Source organism: Mycteria americana, chromosome 1 (assembly GCF_035582795.1).
Source record: "Mycteria americana isolate JAX WOST 10 ecotype Jacksonville Zoo and Gardens chromosome 1, USCA_MyAme_1.0, whole genome shotgun sequence".
Taxonomy (NCBI): Eukaryota; Metazoa; Chordata; class Aves; order Ciconiiformes; family Ciconiidae; genus Mycteria; species Mycteria americana.
Window position 1 is genome coordinate 162,510,707 of NC_134365.1, and position 25,564 is coordinate 162,536,270.

General features: G+C 38.5%; 1 protein-coding gene across 1 annotated transcript in view; it reads right to left on the bottom strand.

Annotated features, from left to right (window-relative positions):
- PCCA (propionyl-CoA carboxylase subunit alpha) overlaps positions 1 to 25,564 on the bottom strand; it is a 299,930-nt gene that overhangs the window by 208,245 nt on the left and 66,121 nt on the right. Inside the window, exon 7 of the mRNA XM_075526371.1 lies at positions 3,969 to 4,100. Coding sequence (XP_075382486.1) covers positions 3,969 to 4,100 — 132 coding nt within the window. The remainder of the gene's footprint in view (positions 1 to 3,968; positions 4,101 to 25,564) is intronic.

A 25,564-nucleotide genomic window follows, 5' to 3' on the forward strand; every position in this document is an offset into this window, starting at 1 on the left:
GCCAGGATAAAGCTGTTTAAGAGACTCCTAGAGCTGTAAAACATTGTATTAATTATGAAGAACTACATAATAGTTTTCATGGCTGAGGGTGTTGGGCTTAGAGAACCTCCTCCAGTTCATGTCTAGTCTCCAACAACCTCTGCAGCAATACAGTGATCATTTAATACCAATGTCAATACTCCAATGCAAGAATACAGCCAAAACAGATACCTGAAACTTAAATACAGTAAATTCATAGCCTTGCTGAAAACCTTCCACATGTCTACTGACAGCAGTGAAATTAAGTAGACACCCAGAGACATTAATTTTCTGGGTCTACATCCAGCTGTGTTCTACCAGCCATAAAACCAAACTAGCTGTACATGGTGAAACAGTATAAAAATCTTTCTTCCCTTGCCAGTCCTTTTCCAGTTTTTCACCATGGCATATCCTTATACTTTATTACTCAGCCTCCACTTTCTTTTTGTCACTTATTCCTCTTTACCCATTTACCGACAATACATCTTCTCAGCTCTAATTTTGGAATATCCATTGCTCACGTGGATTAACACTAACTCTTTTGATTAAGACTATTTACCACTATGTCTCCCAATCAGGTTTTAGGAAACCAACTGTAGTCACACATTTTGACATTAACTACCTTTGAGTGCTTTTGTTGGCTCTCTAGCTGACAGCACCAGACTCGGGTTCCTTACACGTGTAGACTGGATAACCCTTGCCCCAGCCAACTAAGAAACTGAACCAGGGATGAGAAGAAAATTACTCTTTGTCAAACTACCCTCTCCACTCTCACTCCACATCCTTCCATTCTCAGTTTCATATTTGCTACAGCATTTGCCTAGATGGGAATAGTTAGTTGTGTCTGTTATGCCAAGCATCCTCCTCTTCACAGAATCGTATAGGTTGGAAAAGACCTTTAAGATCATCAAGTCCAACCATAAACCTAACACTACCAAGACCACCACTATACCATGTCCCTAAGCACCTCATCCAAACGTCTTTTAAACATCTTTTAAAACGTCTCTTCAGTCCTTCCAGGTCCTTAAGTATACTGTTGAAGCGCTTCCTTCTCTTAAATTCCTAATTTAATTTCTACTCACTGGGAATTTTTCTGCATGCAACTTCTCCAAGATGTTATTACAAAAGCTTAGCAACTCCAGTGTCTACTATGCGTAAGTGCTAAGCAACATAAATAAGAGGAAGGAAAAAAACTTACCCTTTGTTCATGAAGGACCTATGCATCTGCAGCACTATTTAACAAGTGCTGGATAAAGACAACTCTTCAAGTAACAGAGATTTTCAGTGCAGTCCTGAGTTGAATAATGAAGCACGAGAACTTGTTACTTTATGTTCGCTTTAACTATTCATTCACAAAGAATAGGTGCTACTGATCTTTCTTAACTCCTGGCATTGTCAGAAGCATGAATGCAGTTTTCTTCCAGCTTTCTTAGACTGCACTATAAAGATGAAGCCACCTCTAATCAACTCAAGTATCGAGCAGACACTTAAATCCTTCCTAGGACCTTTCAAAATTTTATTTCTCAAGAAAAAGAGCCCTCAAAGATTTTGAAAGCTTTATAACTCTATGACCAAAACAGGTCTCCCACAGAATGGCAGAAATCCTATACAGTCTCTGGTTCCTTGTGTGTTGCTTTTCTGACTGTACCTGGTATCACACAGCTTTGCCCTTCCCATCTTAGTCTGAATTGGCCAAATAGTACATCAAGCTCTAATCAAAGATCAGGCATCCTGTATGACCTAGTTACCCGGGTATTCATCTGAGCAAAAGACACACGATCACAGGAAGAAGATCAGAGGACAGACATATTTACATCCACAGCAAGGATGAGAATATCAATTATCAGAAGTTCTATTTCCTACAACTGGTCACCAAAGCACCGGTTAACCTAAAATTTTCATCTCCCCTTTCTGATGGAAACTACAACACTGGCAATGTCTGTGGACTCTCCTTTTCCTCATTTGGTGGGTACACTGCAGGGTTTTCTTTTTAATCTCATGTTCTTTTTCATCAACGGTCTTCAGATAATCAGAACTACTGCAAGGCCGAGGTATGTGAAATTGATATGATATGGACACTTCAGGATTAAGCAACTACTGCATAGTTCCTTTCAATAGCTGAGGATTGGAGGTGTCAACTCAATCCTACATTCCACTTCATTTGGTGTTAAGACTATCATTGCATATAGCCAATTGCCAACCAGATCACTTATGTTCTTTCATTTTGTTTCAGGAACTTCAGACAACTGTCAAAAAACAGTGCAATTAAAGGTCTCAAACAAATGCATACAGGTAAGTAGCTCATTTTCACTAGTTATATTGCTATCTGTTCATTAACCACTATCCTACTTTGCCAGGTTTGTTTCTTTATATTAGCAGAATAACAGACCCTTACCTAAATTTTAACTCGATACAGTGATAAAACCAGCATTTTGAGTATTTGATTCTGCATGAGAAAAAGTTTTGTGGGGTTTAGATGATTTATTCAAAGTTATCTCCTAATCAGATGTTTTCCTACAAGTTATTTTCAGGATTTCTAGAAGACTACACAGGATATCAGACAAAACAGAGGATCTTATGCACAATAGCTTGACTGCTGTTAAATCTCATGAGTGCTAAAGGACCACATACACAGGGACTGCTAAAATATGCAACAAAAACCTGAAGGAATGCTGCCTTCAACTTATCACTGCCAGACATCAGCATTGCCACAAATGCCAGCCTAACACTCATATGGAACCCTCCAGAAGAGAAACAATTCTTTGCACTTTTAGCTGTTGCAGCATATCCCACTGCCAGGCATTACACACACCAGGCATTTCCATCACAAGTATTGAAGAATTCTCTTGTGCATTTTGACCTCAGCTAATTTCATGATTTTATCGTTCTCTCTCACTAGCCAAGTTCTCCAGGCATCCTCATCAGAACAGATAAATTTGTGGAGGCTTAGCCCCTTTGCACTCTGTTCACCTTTCTCATTTAATTGGGTTTGGTTTTCTTTCCTCCTAAGAGAGTTTAAAAACCAACTTAGCTGACATGATGCTGAACACCATTGCCTTGGTATATGTTGCTCCTTAAAATACAGTCTGCATTCCATCAATATATTCAGTTGTTCCCAATTATCTTGACATTTCCTATTTCATCATGTAAATAAGATTTATGATGATCAGAGGTCAATATCAATCGTCATAAATAAAACCTGAAAAGCTTTCTCCTTCAACTACATTAAAGTGTTGTTGAAACAAACTTTTCACTTTTTCCTGCAACTCAAAGTTTTACTCAAATTTTATTTGAAAACAAGAATCTAACTTGACATGTGAAACAAAAAATTTCAGGCCAGGAGGTCAGCATTTTATAATACACCAAAGTTTTAGGCATATACAACAAAGGTTTTAAAGGAAAAAAAGCTTATTTACCTACCTTAACACAGACAATGTATAAAAACCCCAGGAAGAACACTAGCTGCGGATTTGGACAAAGAGCCACCAACTTCCCCCCATCCTCACCCCGAGTTTTGCAACACATAGAATTCTACACTATCAGCACAGAACCCTAAAATGGAAACTTCATACAGTGTAACAAACTTCATTGTTAACTTAGAGCTGTCAAGATCTTGGCCAACAAGAAGTAAAGACCTGAGAAAATGTAAAGACATGTGCAGATATTTAACCTGATATTTAACACATTTACCTGCTTTCATGTTAAATTTAAAGCAATACATTTTTAGAGACTCCACAGAAGCAGTCTTTAATACATTATTTATTATGAAGGACTTTCTCTTCTTCTCCAAAGCTTTCTTGCTAGTAAAAATCTGTACCCCATTTTTAATTACATCTTATTAAAAAAGAAGTTGAAATTATAATTACATTCTGCATCAGACCTTCAATAGGTGTACTTTGATTTAGACACTGTTCCTACAGTGGGCAGACAGTAATTAAATGATTTCTCACCTTGACTACTCCATCAAAGCCAGGGATCGTGTTGACCTTTGCATTCTTGGCTAACAATTTGCTTTCAATCTTGTCTCCCATAGCTTGAATAGCATGTGTGTCAGGTCCGATGAAGGTGACACCTTCCGACGCCTGCAAAGACAATGAAGATATAACTTTAGAAGGTGAAACTAAAAATCATCTTTCACAGGTATTGCTATTAATTTTTTTTTTTTTTAAACCGGTTAATAAAACAACATTCAGAAGACATAGTGATCTGTTTATGTAACAATCTAGCAATACATAAGCAACATTTCAGCCAGTTCATTAAAAACGTGTATGACCTTGTGAAACTACATATACACACAGACTCAAAGCCCCTATAATTAGCATTTGTATAAATCAAAGCCAGGCCAAAGAAAAATAGCTGAAAGTGGAAGTACTCCAGCCTGAAAGTTAGAAATATCCCTTGAGAAAACAGAGGCTAGTTAACTCACCATTGAAATAGCCGCAAGTGATTTACAAAGATATGCTAGCTAAACTGTAATGCAGTTGAAAATGCCATTATGCATTCCTAAAACCAAACGTTGATGAAACATCAAAATGAAAGTGCAGTCTCTTACTCAACGTATTTAAAGATCTTGAAAATAAGGTAATAACTGAAATAATGTTTCCCCATTTCTTTCAGGCAACTCTCTTTTCCAATACTAATGTGGAAAGAGGTTAACAAAATACTTTAATACTTCTGCTTTAATACTTTAATATGTAGGTAGAACACTGAATTGCATTTTCCCCCCTCCTGTTTCTCTATGCCAGCAACAGACTTCAGTGATCAAGTACACAGACATTTTTTCAAACCTCTCCAGGGTCAGTACTACACAGAGCTAAAGGCAATTCTATCAGAACTGTTTCACTGAAAGTTACTGATGCATCAGTGAGTGCGTGCATGTTTCAGGCAACTTAACATCTTTTGTACCATAGGAAAAAAAAACATCCAAAGAATAAGCATACTAGCCTTGCACAATTTTTTCCAACTGTTTCATTGAAATTTTTTTTGCCCAATTCTAAGACATCTGTAAAATGCTTAAAAACACCTTGTTCCAGCCAATGGGGAGTTTACTTAATACCAATGGCAAACATTCAATTTCTTATATCAGAATTTGTGTCTTAATATTTTGTCTTTCTGACATACACTTGTGCTGCATATGTTAGGGTTGCCGGATAGTTACGGACACTAACAATAAAAAGTAATTTGCTGAAGCTTTGTGTGTTTATGTGATGGCAGTACACAACCACAGAACAGACATAGCAAAAATATGGTTTTTAAGTTGGGGAACAATGTCCCCCTATTCATGATCTTATAAGAGCTGAGAGCTCCCAACATGCTTGAGAGTCACTGTTTTCACTGTCAGCATCTTCCTAGCAAGAAGAGTGTAATAGCAGAAGCTCCGCGTAGACAAATTCCTATCATCCTAGCTAACAGGGTGCTACAGATAACAGAGAAAAGACCAGACAAGTATTACAAACACACTAGGAAGCTCAGTGCAAAGACACCCAAACCAAACGCAGGGCATCAGTTTAGCTACATCAAAGGCTTGTTAGCTTCAACTCACAACGAACCATCTGGGTTTTTATCTCAGCCCACCTCTCTTCTTTACTACAGTAGGCATATTAGCTCAGCAACTCAGTAATATTGATTTGATGAATAGCTGTCTTACAAACACAAAGTTGGGAAGACCGCAATAGGAGGGAGGAAGGGATAGGAAGGCCAACACGAGGGTTCAGATTGATTAATATTATAGCACCAAAGGATCTGAACACCAAAGAAATTCACTTTTTAAAGGAGAAGGGAAACAAAAAGCAAGGAGTTGATGTTTGAAATCAGTGACACAAAGTTTGGAGCTGACCATTTCAGAAACAACAGCAGATTACAACCTGAAAACTGATACTTCATTCCCTCTTAACAAGAGAGTTTTAAACAGGTGCCTGCATATACCTGGAGTAGGGCAAAGTTTCCTTCTGTCATCAGACTGTATTCCAATCTCAAAAAGCTTTGTGGAAAAGGTTCACTTACATACTTGGCAACTGGAGATTATGCTGTCCCTCTTGTATCACTCCTAACCTGGAAATACTTTGTTTCTACAGTTTCTGCCATAACATTGGCATTTGCATCCTGGTCAATGCCACTTCCAACTTCACCATATATTGTTTCCTCTCCCCACTCTCTTCCCAAAGTCTACCATCAAAAACATGGGATATCCAGAGGTCATCAAGATAGTGGGTCCAAAACTTTTGCCTTCCAGTAAAAGGCACATAGAGGACATGTTGCTTTACTTACTGTCTCTTCTCACTGCCTTGTAGCATGGACTTTCGAAGTGCCCAGTTCATTCCCTGCTCCTGTCCAAGCAGGTAGTTGGTTAAGAAGAGGACAGCACCATTCAGGAGAGACTGATGAACCACCTGAGAAAGAACACCCCAGGCCATTTCAAGAAATGAATCTGCTGCATCCAGTATGTTTGTTAAGTGAATCTTGTAGAGCTGTAATATTCTACATGGATACAACCAATACTTACTAAAAATTAAGTACTAGATTATGTGCAGCAGATTCACATTACTCTAACCCAAGTATCACCGGGTGCAACCTATATCTTTGTCTCTTTTTTTTTTTTAATGTATACTTTTTAAATGTATACTTTTAATGTCCAGAATTTACAAACTGCACTTGTCTACACATGCACCTCTTGGCTTTAACTGCTTTGAACCTTTGTATCTTACACAGAACTGCTCTTTAATTGTGAACAAGCAGCAGTTTAGTACCACCAGCTAGTCTCTTATATGGTCAGTCAATTGAGGTAGTCGTCATAGCCAGTTATTTCCCAGCAACAAAATCTGAAACAAAATAGTTTAACTCAATGTGATATCACAAGATACCTGAAACCACATCACTCTGCATGCTGCAACATCCTTAAATCAAAAATAAGTTAACAAACCAAGGGGGATCCACTGGTTTCCAGCCAGTATGTCAAACCATCTCTTATATAGGAAAAGGTGCATGTACTCTGACATGACTTGCAACTAAATTTAGCTAAGCTCATAAAAAAAAGACTTTGTCAGCTTAAGGCACTACTGGAAAAACTCTCACAAGCCTTGCTACGATAATTTAAGACCCCATCACTCAAAGATGCCTGCTTGAGCCCTCTGCCGAAGCTTGTCAGCTCATCACCAGAAAAGTGCCCCAGCTTCTTCATTGCCAATACTCACATAATGTACTAAATGACCTGTTCAAAACTCTAGTGCCTGATACTGAAAATACCAAAAATAGACCATAAGAAAGAATGTGGCAGTAACATCTTCATCTCCCACACAGATTTATCAGCTCTCATCCATTAGCATCCTTAGTTTATGAAACACACAGAAGTGGTGCCACTGTGCAAGAAAAACTTCCAGTGCCTGATGACAGTCTGTCCACACACAGATTTGCCAGTGGAGCAGCAAGCACTGGAACCTCTGCTGTACATGCACAAGCTTACACACTGCGTATCAAACAAGTTCTTCCAAAAGTTCTTACACTCCTCCACACATTCAGCAGTGTACTCCAGCCTTGAAGACTAATTATCTAGCTGCAGGGAACATATCAAGTTTCACCATAAACATGCACCAGCATTTTCTTTAGAAACATACCTGTGATACCTGTGTATCAGTGCTCTACTTCACATGGTCAAAGGTACAGACAAACAATAAGGAATATTTTATTAAAGAACAATTTCAGAATACATTCCATGCTAAGAAAGTTAGTTCTTTCTTTGAATAAGAAGTATGTATCGAAAAGTTTTCCCCAACACCCCTGAGTTTTTGAGAGCAGCAATAGTTGGTTTAATTGTAGTGCCTTAAGAATCACAAGCAGTTCATTCTCTCTTGCCTTTTTTTTTTTTCCTTAAGCCAGAAAAAAGCCTTATTCTACCCCCTCAGAGAACGCAGGACCCCAAATACAGCAAAAATTAAAGAATGTCAAAGTAGGACAAGCAAAGGCAAGATTTGGAAAATCCATTTGGGAAGTCTGTGGCTGAGCTGTATGTGACTTTCGCAGTCTGTCAACCATGTCTGACTGCTCTGGGTACAGAGTGGGCCAAACGGGCCTATGCTAACATAAATCGCCATCCTCCCAATGTTTGAAAAGGGCCTGTCTGTCTGACAAACTCTTGTGGACCTGAGGTAACCGAAGAGACTGATCCTAGGAAGAGGAGACTCCTTTGCATCGCCTCCTGGAAATTATGAATGCAGAGATTCACAATTACTGTATTATACAGTCAGTAATGGATTCAGCCTCAGTGACAGCATAAGCAGAACTAAGGTCAGAAAGCATGAAAGAGGGAAAACTGTATAATAAACTTTCATACACACTAGCTCCCTTGGCAACATATACTCTTCTGTGGGCTTATGAATATGTGGCAAAGCAGCCAACTCACTGCCAGGCCTCTCAGCACCACAGGAAATAACTGAACAGTTCCAACCCAGCTTTAGACAAAACAAGTGATATTAAAACTTTTCCTCTGTCTTTTACCATGTTAGTTATGGGCCATTAAACATGCTTTTTGGTGTCCTCATTCGAGCCAAGATATTTGAATCTGCACATAACACCAGCTTAACATGAGCAGCTCCAACCAACAAGAAGGTATGCCATATAAAAAACACAGCTATCAAGAATCTTGTGTTTTCTCTTTCAGGATCATTTGGTGAGGGAATTCTTCCACTCACACCACACTGATGTGGCAAAACACACTCCAAGTGCCCAGCTGCTTCCAGGTGCAAGAGCCCCTATAATTATCTTACCACACAGAAGCAATGCAATAACACAGGCTTTGTGCTTGTTCGTTCCCTGGTACCTGAAATGGTTAGTTGTAGGAAAATGTTTCCCATCTCTGAGGAAGAAATGGCTGAGAGGATGGAGCAATCTCAGGAGCAATTGTAGCTGCTCTCTCATATTGAAAATAAACTTTCCTATCTAAACACAGAGCTGACTTTAAACAAGCTTATGAAATTTACAGGAGAAGCCAACTATCTGTTGTATACAGCCATCAGATCATATGTTCTCAAACTCAGACTTACATATGATGTCTTCAAGATTACCCAAACTCAAGGTGCTACTTATTGGAAGACAGTAACAGTAATTCACTCAGGAGAAAAGGGCTTAATTCCAGCAGCACTGGCTGGGTGGGTTCAGAGCCTGCAGTCTGTCAGGAGCGACCAGAGAAGCAACTGAGCCAACATAGTTGCCTTTCCCCCATTCTCTCTCCTTCCTCTCCTGCACGTCCCTTCCCACAGTCCTATCTATCCCCCTTCTCTAGGGCAGGCTCTGGCACTCCTCAGTTCACCTAACTGACCAACGTTGCAGACAACGGCCTACTTGTTTTGGGAGAAGCGTTTTCCATTGCTTTCGTGAGTTAAAATTAGCTAAACAGAGAAGCTTAACGGGCATTGGAGGAAGAACCACATAAGCTGCTGGAGCATGCAACTGGGAACAAGAACCTTCTTTTGGGGGAAGGCACATCCTCAACTCTCAGGTGTGCAGGGGGGGACTGCATGCTGCCATATCAGCCTGCTTTTGTGTTCGATTCTGCATTTCTGTTTTAAGGTTTGTTTTAAAATAAAGCATGTTGTTGCTTCTCTGAGGAGCACTGTTTTAATCACAGAATGGCTGAAGTTTGAAGCACCAAAACCACTGCTTGAATCAGCTCTTTGACACATGCTGTCAAGTAGTGGAACAACTTAGGGGCAGAAGAGAAGCAGAAGCAAGATTCTGTTGCAGTGAGGTAACAGCAAGATCAGCAAGTGTGGTAACAACTTACCATACTTACTCAAGAACTTATGGGTGAATGAGATTATGAAGGAAGGTCCACAGGTAAGAACTCCAGTAGAAACTGTTATGATAGGTCTGGTTTTGTCCCAACCCTCAAGTCTTCTTCACAGGAAAATCTGGAAAAGGTTTCCATTAAATTTCACTGTTGTCCTGAAGAAAAACTGCCTTAATTTTTCTGCCCTCTTGACACACAGCCAGTCAAGGAGGCAGATCCAATGGGGAAGGGAAGGGGCAGAAGTAGTCTGGTAATCATAAACAGTATCAGAGTTCCAGAAAAATTGGAATCTTCCACAAATATGGTTCTCCCACCTACAGCAGGGACTCATAGCTCACCAGAAGGAAACAGACCTGTACATGCAGCTGCCTGCAGCCACGTACAAAGCAGAGCAGATGAGCAGCACAGCTCACAGATCACTGTAATAGCTAGCTAGGCTCAAAAGCCTCTAAGTTACTCAGGCTAAATGCAGGGCTGAGAAGCAGGGCTGAGAAGCAGAGCTGGCAGCAAAAGGAAGGTCCAACAGAGGTTTAAACAACCTAGAAAATAACCAAGCAGAACAGAAAAATCCAGTTGAAGTGGCCAGATGAAACATCTAAAGACAGACAAGATTCAGGAGTCCTAACAAAAAAAAAAAAAAAAAACCCAAACAACAGGCACACTGACATCTGTTGAAAGAGGTGGGGACTTAACAGACCACCTCGCAATACAGGAACTGTCCATTCAACACTGGGAAGCAATCCCCCTAAGAAATATACTACAAGAATATATCATAAGAAGCATCTACTCAATAACCTAGGATATACTGAACTTGTAAAATGCTCTACAACAGATGTGGAGGTGGTGAAAGAATGCCCCGAAGCTTTCTGCTAGATGTACAGAAACAACCTATCAGCTCCAAAAAACTGGACCCCATTGCTGCTATCCTGAAGGCTCAGGAAAAGAACATATACAGGAGTGGCCAACGATCTGCCCAGGCATCAACCTGTAAATTTAGTATTAACAAAATAGAGAATTTCATTCCACACAGACTTATTTTAAGCTGGAAAAGGCCTGAAACAGCAACATGCATAGGTATTGTCATGGATCACCAAAAGTAGTAACTCTCCAGCAGTTCAGTGAACAAGAGTTTATCCAATCTTGTTTAGAATTAAATAAGCAGAACTTTTGAGGCCAAAAGATCTTCAGAATACGCACACATTTATATGTATATACACACACGAGAAAAGATAACACTTACAGATACAGTAGCATCCTTCATTAGAACATGTTTAAGAGCCATGCTGAAGAAAAGCAAACTACAGCCTTCTGTACAGACTTACAACAGAAAAACATAGCACCTCTTAAGTGAATACAGTATGTGCTATAAGCAGATGGATAAATATGCTACAGAGGGAAGGGCTGTAAGCATCCTACTTTTCTCTGACTACACCTGCCTTTGGCTACTGTAGTTCTTTCTGGAGGTCTGACTTTTGTTTTGTTTGAGGGTTTGGGAAGGAGGTGGAGTATTACAATCACCTTGAGTTGCATAAGCAGCAGGCAGGTAGACAGTGATAGCAACTAGCCTGGGAAGTAAAAGGTTAATTGGTGATTGGGAAAGTGACAGTGCCCGATGCAGCTTGCTAGAGGGACGAGGTGGTGGTGAAGAACTGTGCTGCTCAGCCTGCCAGACCTCATTGCTTGTTCCAAGTTCTACTTCGAAATAAAAACTTACTGTTACTTGGCTCCAAAACACACTGCATTTTAGAAGCCAAACCCACCACACAAGCTATGTCACCACCTGTGACACTATACCGGGCCATTTTAAATATCTGTACTCACTGTCTCAAATAGGAGTATGTACTGTTAGAGAAAGTGATACATTGGAAGTATTTCTTTAGAAAGGGAAAATTTAGAAAGGCAAAAACTAGCAGAATGAAAAAGCCTTACTTGAAATTGAACACAGCTGCAAGAAGTGTGTCTCACTTCTTGAAACTGAAATTACAGAACACCAAAGCATTTTCACAACCACTGCCTTAAGTAAGAAAAAAGATGATTGCTGGGCAGCAATACTAAAAAACTGAAAACCAGAATACACTAATTTACTTGGAAATAAACCAACACAGATGCCAGTTTCCATGTTTAACCTCTGGCACGAGGAGGGGCATGCGTTAATAAATTCCCTTTAAGCCATTATTCTAAGAAATATATCTGATTTATTTAATCCTGGCGTGGATCCATTCACACTGGTCTCCAAAGTATAGTTTAAACTAAGCAAAACTATGAAAATACATTAATCAGTTACCAGAAAATCTTGTACTATATTTAAGTTCCACCAGTATGACCAGACAAACTTCTGAAGGACCAAATGAAAACAGGACTTATCCAAGCCCCAAATATGCCTTCTCTAAAGCAGGCTAGGAATAGAATGCAGGAACAGCATATATCTATATATTGTATATAGAGAGATAGGCATATTCATGTTTTTCAAAATGTAGTATATGTATATTCAAATATTTGGGGGTGGGAAGAGAGAAACCAATCCGTTAGACTACTCTAAAGCTCAACTTAAACAAAAGGCACAGTTGCTGAACTAGTATAAATACAATCTAAGGCTACTTCACTCCACTGCCCCAAAAAAGTGCACACCTCTCAGAAAAGGTGTGTGACCTCCTGCATAAACACCAGGGAGCAGCCAGAATAAATCTAGATAGTCAGCATCACCTTAAGCACAAATGCTGCATAGAAAATAGCCTTTAAATAAACTTTAAAGTCATCTCCTCTTTAATTCCACAGAAGTGGGAAGTTTACAAAGCCAAGTCTGATTCTGTAAGAATCAGACTAATCTGTAGACGTCTTCCTTAACAAAATACAAGTTGTGAACTCATACTATCATAGAGTATATGTACAAAGGGTAAATGTGCTTGCACTGATTTAATTCTGCATTTTAAAATTACAAAAACATTTCATTAACCAAACATTTCATAGTGTATATTATACTTCTAAGTGGAAAAAAAAATGGTAGTCAGCTTCCAGGTCGTATCTTTGCAAGTGAAAAGAAGCACAGAAGAAGCTTTTTGCAAGGATTCAAAGCTACAAGACACTGTGAAAAGAACAAAAAGTACCTCTGGGGCTCTATACTTACAAGTTTTCACTTTAGATCTGATCATCAAGCTGAAGTTTTACTTGATAATTTAACTTAAACAGTTTAAAGCTTTAGATTGTCTACATATTATTTTATGTCTTTGTCCAGAACCCAAATGCAATATTCAGTTATCCAAGTTTTTAGAAGCATTTCTTAACTACAAACTATAAAATTTAAACATACAGTAGTCTGTATGACATGCCACTGTCAATGAGGAATTGCTTTGTCACTTGCAAAACACTCCCCACACACACACCACCCAACTCACAGGCACAGCAACTTAGCCCTGCTGTGTTGCAAAAAGTTTGAGTATCCCACTATATCAGTAGTAGTGAATACCCAGAAATTTAGGGAGAAACAAACTTAAGAATTTTCCCTGGATGGTTTCCATATTGCTTTTCTTCACTTCATGCCATTGAAACCACCCTTGATTTTTACATGATAAAAGAAATCTGTGGAACTAATCCTAGAAACCTCTTTCTGTTTCCTTGCTTAACACCTCCAGGCGACAGAAAAGACAAAATGCTTCATTTGCATCCTTAAACATTAGAAACTGCGAATGAGCCTTTTCAGCTGCAAATGTTATTGCATCTACATTTCCAGAAGAGAAAGAAGGTTAAACAGCCTACTCAGGTTTATGTTAACTCATCTCTTTTTAGCACCATGAGCAGCACAAAGAGCAGAGAATGTGGAAGCTTAACAGCCCAACCTCTTTCTTCATTACGTTCAATTAGATCCTGGAAATGGATATAGCTGCTGATTACACGAAGATAAAGAGAAGAAATCAGGTATGCACAAAGGAAATGGCAAACACTAACAAGTGTAATCTTAGTCTTCCCAATCATCTAGCCTCATGAAGACCATTTCATTTTTCATGCAGCACAAAAAAGTTCTATCAGTTGCATGACCACACCAGATTTTGCCTGATGTAAAAGTAGCATTTGTTTAATTATTAATACAAACTCTTAGTTTAAAATGTAATGTGCCAGTGTTGCACAACACTGTCCTGAACATGTTAGTAAGGTAAGAAAGATTCCTTGCTTGATGTGCTACATAGTGCTTCATCTTATCAATTAAAGAATAAAATCGAGCCACAGTCAGATAGCCAAACACCACTATTAAGCTACTTTATTTCAGAATACAATTAAGTACAATTTATTCTTCAAGAGTAGTAGAACTCCTAACTGACAATATTTTTTAAAATTAGGATTCAACCTACATGGTATTTTTAATTTGTTTTGAGTGAATAAAGCACTTGGAATTACTGTACTGAATTCAGAAATCAAATTAAGACTTAAGATGACTGTCCAAGCTCACACCACTCTGAATTTACTGATGAATTAAGCATCAGGAACACTGGTATTGATAGCCAGGAAAATAAATGACCCTAGAATCATCTTCCTAATAACCACTCTGCATACTGAGGAACAGAGTTGAGCAAAGCACACAACTACGTTGAAAAGTGTCATTTCTCAATCACTGTAAAAGACAAAGACCCTGAATAAGTAACACACTTCATAAAAACAAGGCTGTTAAGCCCACTGCCCTGAGCAAATTCTAATATCGATAACTCCATCCTATCCACCTACAGCTCCTTTTTCCCAGCTGGTTGGTGTAGTTTAGGATCCTCCCTGTCTTCACATAAAGACTACTAATTTACTTCCTGCAAAATAGCTGCCATTGCTGATATCAAGACAAAGTGGTATTTCTTCAGTAGACGTAGCCATCCTCAAACATTTGATAAAGACTGTTTTGAAGACCTTCAGACAGTTTATAAAGATGCCAGAAACTACACTACAAGATGCAGAGCAGTGAGTTCACTTCAGAAAACTGGAAGCATCTGCATCTTGTTAGTAAACTGGAGTTATTTTCCCACAAGAAGAGAGCCATTAAACAGCACTAGATTTAATTTCTGACATTCAAAAAACAACATCATATGGTAAATAGGCATATTTATTCAAAAATAAATATCAATCTGTCAGTGACATTAATAAACATTAGTTAAGAGCTAAACAAGCAGTAAATCAATCATATCAGCAACAAAAAAGTGCATGTGCACACATGCACACATTTGTTTAGGTTGGTTTGTGGTTTAGTTTGCTTTTCCCCCCAAACCAGGTTTAATTCACTGAACCAACATACTGTCTTCTATCAAAGCCAGCGTATACTGACCCTGCAGTTACTAAAAAAAAAAAAACCCCACACCAAAAAAAACCCCACCACACAAGTAAAGGAAGGATAGGACTGGGGCAACAGTTGTTCAAGATTAAAGCCATTATAAAACCCCAAGGACAGGATGCTGTCCCATAGGTCACAGTAAACTGATGCAGAGTAATGACCCAAAAAGACAGTACCCCCACCCAGGTCTCAATTCCCCCTGCCTCTTGCACTGCAAGCAGCATCCATGCAGCTGCGCAGCCATCAGTTTGGGCACCATATCAGCTAAAAACAGCTCAAGACGCATGGGGTGCTTAGAGGATTTTGAGTGACAGTCCCTAGAAGGGACAGTAGCAGTAGTGACAACTGTCAACAAATACGCTATCACCAGACATATAATGGGGTACATAGGGGAAAGTGTGCAGAAAAGGTATAGGCAGGATGAACGGGGCAGGATGACTGAAAATTACATTTGTGGCCAGAGATGCCTGTGGCAGAGAGTCACTAACAGGCAAGAACTGGGGGTTACAGAGGTACTGCCATGGCAGTGGTGATGAGATGACTGACACAGGAGGTGGCTGCAATCTATAATGGCAAGAGATACTGGAAGAAGGTGGTCAAACACAGGAATGGGTAGCCCAGAGAGGCTGTAGAGTCTCCATCCCTGAAGATATCCCAAACCCAGCTGAACATGGCCCTAAGCAACCTGTTGCAGTTGATCCTGCTTTGAGAGAGGGCCTAGGTCTCCGGAGATCCCTTCCAAACTCATCTACTCTATACCCCTAAGTGAAGAACAATCAGGAAGATTATTATCTCTGGCCAGGTGAAGAGGATTACAGCAACCAACAGTATAGAGAACTTGGCACAATCCTTGTTGTTAAAAAACAAAACAAGACCTTCTTAGATTGCCTGAGATAAAGGGATATGGATCTTTCTACTGAATCTCACAGCATCTATTTCTTTAAGAGAAAGTAGCACCTGATCATACTGATCTTTCTTCTCTAATAACTCGTGGTGCTGCTGTCTAGCCATTTATTTCTACCTGTGTACTGAAGTGTGCTGTTCCTTTAGTTTTGCAAGACAAAAGTGATACCCATTAGACCAATGAAATAATTGTTTTAAAACAAAAAAATCCCATCCAAGGGTTCCCATCTCTGAAAGACAAGCTCATCCAATTATGTTAGGAGGCCACCACAGGATGCAGCACAGGGCTGGGAAGACACAGCTGGGGGCAAGCAGGGACAAGAGGGAACTCCCTACACCAGCACTGGTATGGAAGCACTTGGGAGAAGCAGCTACAGTCTGAGGGAGGGAGGATGGTAAAATAGTATTTCTGTGATGCCCTCATCAGTTGAGCAAGCACTAGTGTACATATGGGATAACAACGTCAGACAACACAGCCATAGTAAAAGATACCACTTCACAGAATTCTGTTAAGCACTACTGTCTTATCTCCTTCAGCATTTATTTGTAAAAGGATGCATGTAATAGTATTACTAATAGAAGATGTTCTTATTTAAATCTTACACACAGTTCCTTGGAGAAAACTGTGGACTAATTACCATGTCATGAAAGATAACTAGTTCTTACAGCTGCCTGCTGAGAGAAGTCCAATACACTGCATTTAAGCAAATGAAAAATTCATTGATTTTTTTTCCCCCCCCTTTGGAAAGTGTTCTAAGAAAATTCTGAGTTTTTTCTGTATGTTCTAAAAGTCAACAGTCTTTGGTACTTACAGAGCTCTCCCTCCAGTTTCTATTTATACTCAACTTACATTAAGTTTACATTAGATATTATGGGCAGAGATATGTGTGATGGCATTGTCCTCTTAAATGTGGATGTTCAAATAAAATTAAGAAGAGAGGCTCAGGTGCTTTTGTAGCCAAACTTAACAGAAAAATATTACTCCTAATTTTATTATCTTTAAGTAATGAGACTTGTATATACAAATTTGGATTTTCCACCAAACCCTGTTCTTACTCTCACATATTCTTACATGAATCAAACAAGCAGGTTTGGCCCTTTGCCTTCAGTTTAAAAATAAAAACAAATAACTACATGTGATCATAAACACCACTAAATATTATAAAAGTTTCAAACTATTTTAAAAGTACGTGTATATTATACTTCTTGGCTAGTGTGAGGAAATAACAGTGGAACTGGGGATATTTAAATCTATTGAACAAAATGTGATGGAATAGCAGTATTACAACACTTACAATGCTACAGCTTTGGGATAACAACCTCTACCTTAGTGTCATAAATAAAACAAGTCAATAATATGTATACATAGTGCTAGAGAATTTATAGGCACTTATAACGAAGCAATCCGTGAGATTTCCTTGTGGCCCTGCTCCCTATGAACCACAACCACTCTGAGCTCAGGATAATGTACTATGACAAAAATATCTACCACGTATTCCTAAATACCACCACCTCTGGATCCAAACGATACATTTCAGATGGTGGCTAAGGATGGAACAGCTTTTTGGAACATACACAATCAAATTCCTCCCTCCCCCTCCCAACAGATGGGCCTGAGAGTTGGACAGTCTGGCTTCACTTGTGCGATAAAGTAATTAGACAAACAAATCTGGATCCTATAAATAAGCACGTGCTTGAAATTAAGCATACTTAAACAGTTGCAGGATTGCCTAAATTTCAAAATTGTAGCCTGCAGAGGAGATCAGCCTATTAAATGATGGCAAACTTTCTGAAAAGTTGACATTTCTTTCTCTTCAAAGGTCCCCACAGAAATAGCGGGGGGGGGGGGGGGGGGGGGGAGACTTGGGTAAGCAGAAACTAATCAACTATCTTTTTTTTTTTTTTTTTTTAATGCAAACTGATGTCTCAGGAGTGCTTAAGATGGTAAATAAGACAACAGCACACTGGAAAACTTTTTCTGTTTTATTATTTCAGTTAAGTTATATGAGAATGGTGAAATGCAGAAATTCCAGAAGTCCAACCTCTAATTTATCTGCCAGGCTAGAATTACTTGGAAATTCTTAGCAAACTGGATTTTCACTCATGAATTGGATGCTGAAAACTATGTGCAACTAGATGGTGTTCTCCTAAAGCTATAGGTAAAAAATCCTTAAAGGCAGAATATACTCAGAGATTAGCAATGAAAAAGCAAAAATGGGTATATACAAAAGGCTACATTTAAAGAAAGTGACTTCATAACTTAATCTATCTGGAGCATCAAATACATCGAAAAAGTTTCTTATCCTGCTTTTACATACCCATCAGCATTGTATAGGACATCTGTAACAGACACATCCCGGATTGAGACAAATTGCCTTAAACACACCTTTTCAGAATCTGCCACCTCACTCACCAGCTACCTCCTGCACCCAAGAAGAGAGGCAATGAGACAAGGAGAGACCACGACATTAGTAACTGAGGACTACATCACAGCACAAATGCACACAGGGAACAAACGCAGGATGCCAGAGCAACTCTAACCCCAACATGCTCTAACTCCTGAAAGCCCGATTTTACAGTCTCAGAGTCCCTTCAAAATCCTTGTTGTCACCTGCTAACAATATAACAGGTAGCAGCAAGAGGCTTGATCTGATGGGCTCAGCCAAAGAGGGAACGAATAGGAAATTTAATTGCCAATGGCTGGAAGTGCTGTACCATGATAACTAAGTCGATCTAGTGCACATTCCACCGCAAGAGTGGGGTCCTGACCTCTAGGCTTTTCATTTTTCACACCTAGTCCATTGCATTTTGCTGGTGCTTGCACTAACTTCTCTTTCTGGCTTACTTTTAAGCTTGCTCTAGATGACTACATAAATAGTAGTCCCAGCACATGGGAGATGGCAGGAACACATGACCAGGGCCAAGATCTCCTTGCAACAGAAGGAAAACTTTAGCTTATGGAGATTGTGAAACTGCACCTTTGCACAAATACCCACAAGGCTGAAGAGGGTATTATGGCTCCCATTCCTTGCTTTGCAGGAGCAACCCAGGTACCGCTGGCAGCATGAGCTACAGCAAGACTTGAAACATTCACTCTGGAGCCCCAGGAGGAGGAAAGGCTAGAACAGAAAGGAATTTGCCATGCAAGCTCCATATCATCCTCCTAAAAAGTAATTAGTCCCATCATTGAAATATCAGAATGATTAACATTGACTGTTAACCACTTGTTAAAAGAAAGATCTTTTCCCAGTTCCCAAACAAGGATGCCTTTCATCAAGCGAAAGGCAGGAGGGACCTGCTCCAAATTAGATATTTTGACAAGCTTCAGAGCTATTGCTGAAAAATATTTCTGTATCAGCAGAACTCCTTCCCCAAGCTTAATACTTAAAGCACTACCTGAATCTTCACTGAAATTTGACGTACAAAATGCTCGAACGGATGCAAAGTAAGCATGATATTCTGAATGTAAAGGATTAGCTTGGCAAAGTTTTAAAACAAGTAAGAATCACCACTTCTAGTGGGAAATACTTGGTTATTTTAAATATGGTGCCATGATGATCTCTCTACATTATCCTAATACAGGATTTCATTAACTGCTCAGAGCCAAGTTAAATTTATTCCTTCCCCATGCCAAAATTTCAGTCTGTGTATATTTTTGAACAAAAACACAATCTGAAGAGTGTATTTATTAGCCTCTGTGTGTAAAATTGACACTCATTATCTCTCCAACAAATTAGAAATTCAAAAACAAAAATCAAAACTAAATGAGTACTGACAAGAAAGCTAGAGATATCAGCTATGCAAAAAAATGAGCTAATCTGACAGAAGATACTCACATACAGAAAACAGCTTATGAATTAGAGCTGGTGCTTAAGATGGACAATTTTGGAAGAATAAGCGAAGATCTCAGTTACCAAGATTTTCAGTACAGGAAAGAAATATAAAAATAAGGAACTCATTAACTCATGTCTGGAATAAATAATCTTTTTCACTCTGAATATAAATATATTCCAAAAGAATTCAAAAATATTATGTATAAGAAAGGGAAGTTCCAAAAAATACAGAAACCAGGACCAATACTGTCACTCTTTCCCAGACAACTATGCCCTCTCCAGATACCAGCTCCCTAATCCTGTAGGTTTTTATGAATTAATATGAAGAGCTTACCCTTTAAGAAAACAAAATAAAAGCTACATTAAGTCGTCTCTTAAGCTTATATTGCATTGTAAATATTTAACTATTTAAAGTTAGAAAGTTCTTGCCCTTTGTTGCTCACATTTTAAACAAGGTTTCTGCTGCAAAATTACTATAAATGAAGTGCTCAAGACTCTTCCCATTGGAGAAGCTTGACAGGTAATTTAGAAAAGAGGAGACAAATGCCCATATCTTTGAATACACTGCTTTGCCTGGCCACAAGGACTGCTTGCATTTCTCCTCTTAGAAAAGAGGAGACAAATGCCCATATCTTTGAATACACTGCTTTGCCTGGCCACAAGGACTGCTTGCATTCTCCAAGAATGGTGGGGGTTGAGATTTTTTTGTGGGTGCAGGCATTAAGGTTTCCCCATTTAGAGCCCCAGGTTTTTCTTCCCTGTTTATTTTTAGCTTACTCCTTTTTATTTTCCTTCAGATGCTAACAGAATTGGAAGTAAGGGAAAAAGGCATAAACCAGCTTTTCATTACACATGTGCATATAACATCTAGCACAATGGGGATTTTAGTGAGCATAATTAGGTTCTTTGGATTCTGCACTAATACAGATAAAGTCAACAGACATTAGTGATACTGTAATACAGTTAAATTTACTATACTCTGCAACATCCACTATTAACACTTAAAATAAAAAAATGGGAGTGTCATTTAAGTGTTGAACAGTCAAAAATGTGATTGATGTTACAATCTAGTTGTTTCTATCTTTGCTCTTTCAGGCAAATTTTTGTTCAGTTCCAGGACTATGTTTTCACTGCTATTTATTCTTCAGCATTACATCAGAAAACACGTATAGCAATCTTTGTCCAAATAGCAAATCTCTTCATTGCAGATGTATGAATGGTTCATACAAGAGTTCTTGCTGTTTACAAAATTAGAACTACATTCACCCTATAGAACTCAAGTTCTTCTTCCAATGTATTGTATCTCAACCAGTTTATGTAAGCATACATATTTTTGTAGGTATTTTACACTTTTGCTGTCTTATGAGGATTCTCTCATCGGTCCATTTATCACACCTTTTCATGAACAAAATGAACACATTGGTGAAAGGACAGCTTCCATTATACTCACTCATATGGAGCTCCAATTCTACAGTAAATCTGGAACCCATGGTTTCAATCTCTGAAGAAAAATTAATTTGACAATGCTTAATATATTAAACATTTTTCTCGGTCTGAATACATATATCATTTGTACATACGATATGCCTTTGTAATCCACAGAGGAGTATATGGATCTCCACACATACTTTCTAATAGCCAGTTTAAGTTTTAAAAACGACATGTACTATTGTACAGAAACAACACTATTATCCAGCTATTGTACAGAAACTATTGTACAGAACTATTGTACAGAACTTAACTATTGAACAGAATTGTACAGAACTTAAGTATTGTACAGAAACAACACTATTATCCAGGAAACGTCAGCTGCCTTAGTAATGGAAAGTTACAGTATACAAACAGCTCAGACTTTTTTTTTAATCACCATGACACATTTGAGCAGAGTTTCAAAACCCCCTGAAGATCACACTGGATCCTTGTTTTAAGGAAGTGTCTCCATTGTTGGCTATTACTATGCAGATAATGTAGCTGAATGCTGAATTCCTTTAAAGTATGCAATTCAAAAAAGCAACAAGACATACCAACTGCTTAATGCCTAACAGCATTTCCTTTCCTGCCTACTGAAGAATATCTCCATATATTTTCCATTCTTTAAAAATAACTGCTCTAAAGTCCACGTCAAAGTCACCATCCCAGAGCTTTGTGACAATTTTAAGACTCAGGTTCAGGTTTCTGTGGTTTGCAATTGTACACGTGCCTGATCAATCTCAGTTTTGGCATCATTAACATAAAGTTACTACATTAAAATGGTAGTTTTGACTGTAATCTTCAGAATATGGTCCAACATGCATGTGAAACTTCAGGCTGTAAGACAGTAACAATGGCCAAATGCCAGCTATCTTCTCATTTATGGGAAGACAAGATCAAAACACATCTTATAATCAAATAGGAAAGTAAACAATCAAAGTTAAATTTAAACTCTTAATAGTAACATTAATTATTTTACTTCACTCATTTTAACAATGGATTCAACTATCACCAGAACACAGGCTACGAAGTTTTATTTATCTGTGCTGAAATCTAATTATTATCTAGCTTTTTCTATTGCCAAGTTCCATCTCCATTTCAACTCCTCTAACTTAACCCTGTAGTAGCCTTTCTGCCCAGATATTTTAGGAAGGTTTGTCATTCCTAGAATGGAATCCAATCATCAGATCTTGCTCTGTTAGAGCAAGATACAAACACGTTACCCTAGAAACTCCTTAAAAGGAAATAATATTTTATCATTCAAAAAGGTTCTGTTTTCTTTCACTACTTTTTAGATGCAGTTGCGATGACTGCATTTTTATAGTATTGTGTATCAAGACTGATGTGCAATTACATGACATTGAGAATACCTGGCACTACAAATACTTCATTCATGGAGTCACACATTCAAGAGGAATCCATTCCTGCACTGAATGATAATGCAGACTTTACAGAAGTTAGCTGGACTGGAATCTTAATACACAGACAAGAACTTGGGGGGGGGTGGGGGGGTGGGGGGTGAGACTTGGGGGGGGTGTTTGTTTTTATTTTTTTCTACTCTTCTACTCTTTACCTGGTTTTAAATTTTGGCCACAAATTTCCTAGTCTCCAGTTCTGTGGAACATCACCTATGAAAACAGATTTGTGTATTTCTCCTAAATCATACAGTAGTCAGAAAGTGGGGAAAAAAAAACAGAACACAGACTCAAGGGGGAGAGGGGAAGATAACATTTGGGTTTAACTGCAAGAAGAAGAATGCCTGGTGTTGAAGTCCTTATGAATAATACTTTTTCCACAGAAATGTGGCAGAATGCTAAACAATTCAAAGTGGTGTAGACTTCAGCTCACACATGAACATACTGCAGATATTTTATCCTTACTACTTGAATTTTAGGCTGTAAAGGAAAACTCAAATTGTAAATTCAAAGAAAAATAGTTCTGTAGTTTTCTGGCACTTGGAGCTAAAACAATAGCCTGAATTATATTCAAAACATAATAAGCAAGTATGCAGTAACACCACTTCCATGGATACAGTATCTGTACTCAATTCTTTAAGCTGTCCCTAATGGATTTTTTTTTTTGTGCTGTGAGGTATGCAGCACGCCAGATTTTTTCTTTTATTTTTTAAACAAAAGCAAATGTTTTAGCATTAACTATTTGACATTAGAAGAACAGATACAGCACTTAACACATTTAAGTTATGTTTGAGAGTAAAAGCACTCACAAAAGCAACAGGCAAATCACCAGAAACAAGGAGAGCAAAAACACTCTAGGAAACCAAATACAAATTTATTTTCAAGAGAATCTTTAGCTTCTTGCCATAGGAGCTGTTTGAACCTCCCATCCCTTTAATTGTCGAGGCTACTTAAGAAATTCTATGTCAGTCAGGACCAACACTGAAATACAACTATAGTAGTCCACTTTCAAAATTCTTGAAAACCCATTTAAGGATATCAGTAGGGGGTAAATTAAAGCTGTATGCATTAGGAAGCTAATAATTTGAAAAATGTACAGGGGCAATGAACCCTGAAGTTATCAAGCACTGAAATGACTAGAAAAGCATTTTGTATAGTTGGAAGTAACTAAATACAAAAAGCTGTTGTAAAAAAAAAAAGTACAACTATAATCTACTACACAACCTAATATTAACATCTGAAGTAAAACAAAATCTTGTAGATAAAACATTCATTTCTTATCATATTCACTTTTTGATATAGGTATAGTGGAGAGGCAGAGCTAGCCTATATGATAGCAGAACTCAGAGTGCCCTTTCGTGCCACTCTTTGTAAACATTGTTACTTGAATATACTTTTGTCAAATTCTAAATCTCATTGGACTCAAGTCTTACAGTCCAAGCATTTCTTGCACAAGAATTTCTCTAAGCATCTGTAAGAGGCTAGAACTTTCAGTGAACAAAATTAAGACAAAGAACAGCTATAATACTGTTTGAATTGTTATTTAAGATGAGGCGAAAAGGAGTTTCATACAGAAGCTGGAGGACTCGAATCAACAACTCTGAAATCAGAACGGAAGACATACTATATCATGGTAAGCATGATATATCATAAATAATGCCTTTACCATTCTCATGAAAAAGTTACCCATATTTCAGTTCATAAGCCACAAAAACCCTCAATTTGCACAACCTTCTAGGGAATTTTGGAGAGTCTAGCTGTCAGGCACTATGAAAACTCATTACAACCAGAGCACGTTCCACCCACTGGGCACAGGATCCTGGCAAACAGGACTACCTGAAATTGCTCCTTGCAGCTGGAAATAACAAGGCCACTTACCTCCTGAGCTTCCTATGCCTTCTAGATGAAAAAGCCAAGACATTCTTGAACACAGAAAGACAAGAAAGGAATAGCACATGCAAAGAACTAGCAGGACATGAGCTGAGCAGGAGGGGATAAAGATCAGCAACATGTTTTGAGAAGACATGCATTAACATGTATAAAATTTACAAATCTGCTAGAAGTGAACAAAGTTTCCCAGCTAAATTAAATATACATGTGCCCAATGCAAGGCTTAAATATTTTCTGAAGCCAAACACTGAAGAGTGAACAAAAAGAAATACTGAGCCTCCAAGTAAGGCAAGAGTCCCATGGAAAAAACAAAGCAACTACATAATGTAAAACTGACACTGCCTACACACACCCAACACACACGAGACCCAAATGAAAGCAATCTTCATTTGGGCATTTCTATCCTTTGGGTAACCTGCTTTTAAAAAGCCTGATGTTATTTTAGTGTGGTGGCTTTGAATTTAATACCATAAGATTAAGCACAGCTCGCCAGCAAGCTGCCTTGCCCAAAAATCTGGGCAGGGAACTTATTCTTTCAAATTCCAGCCAGAGCAAATTAAGCTGAACTTCTCTGGGTGGAATAGGTGGAAGCACCACTCTGCAGCACACCTGCTGCCTGCCTTTGAAAAGCAAATTTACACACTGGATTCCTGAGCAGCCCTTTTGTGCCAAGAAGCATGTTCTACATATACAGACATACATACACTTTCAGCTTTTGTTCATGCAAAAGCTTATACAGTATTTGGGTAGCCCACTGCAAAGACAGTCAGTCATTTGCCAAAAGAAGTCACAGTTATGCAATAGGGCTGCTATGGGAATTATTTATCTAGATTATTAAAACAGAATCCATGAATAAAAGTAATAGTCTTACAAAATTCAAGTGTTTCAGTTGGGTACCACCTCAAAATAACATGTTCTTTCTGCAAGAGGAATAAAAATATGCACAAAAATG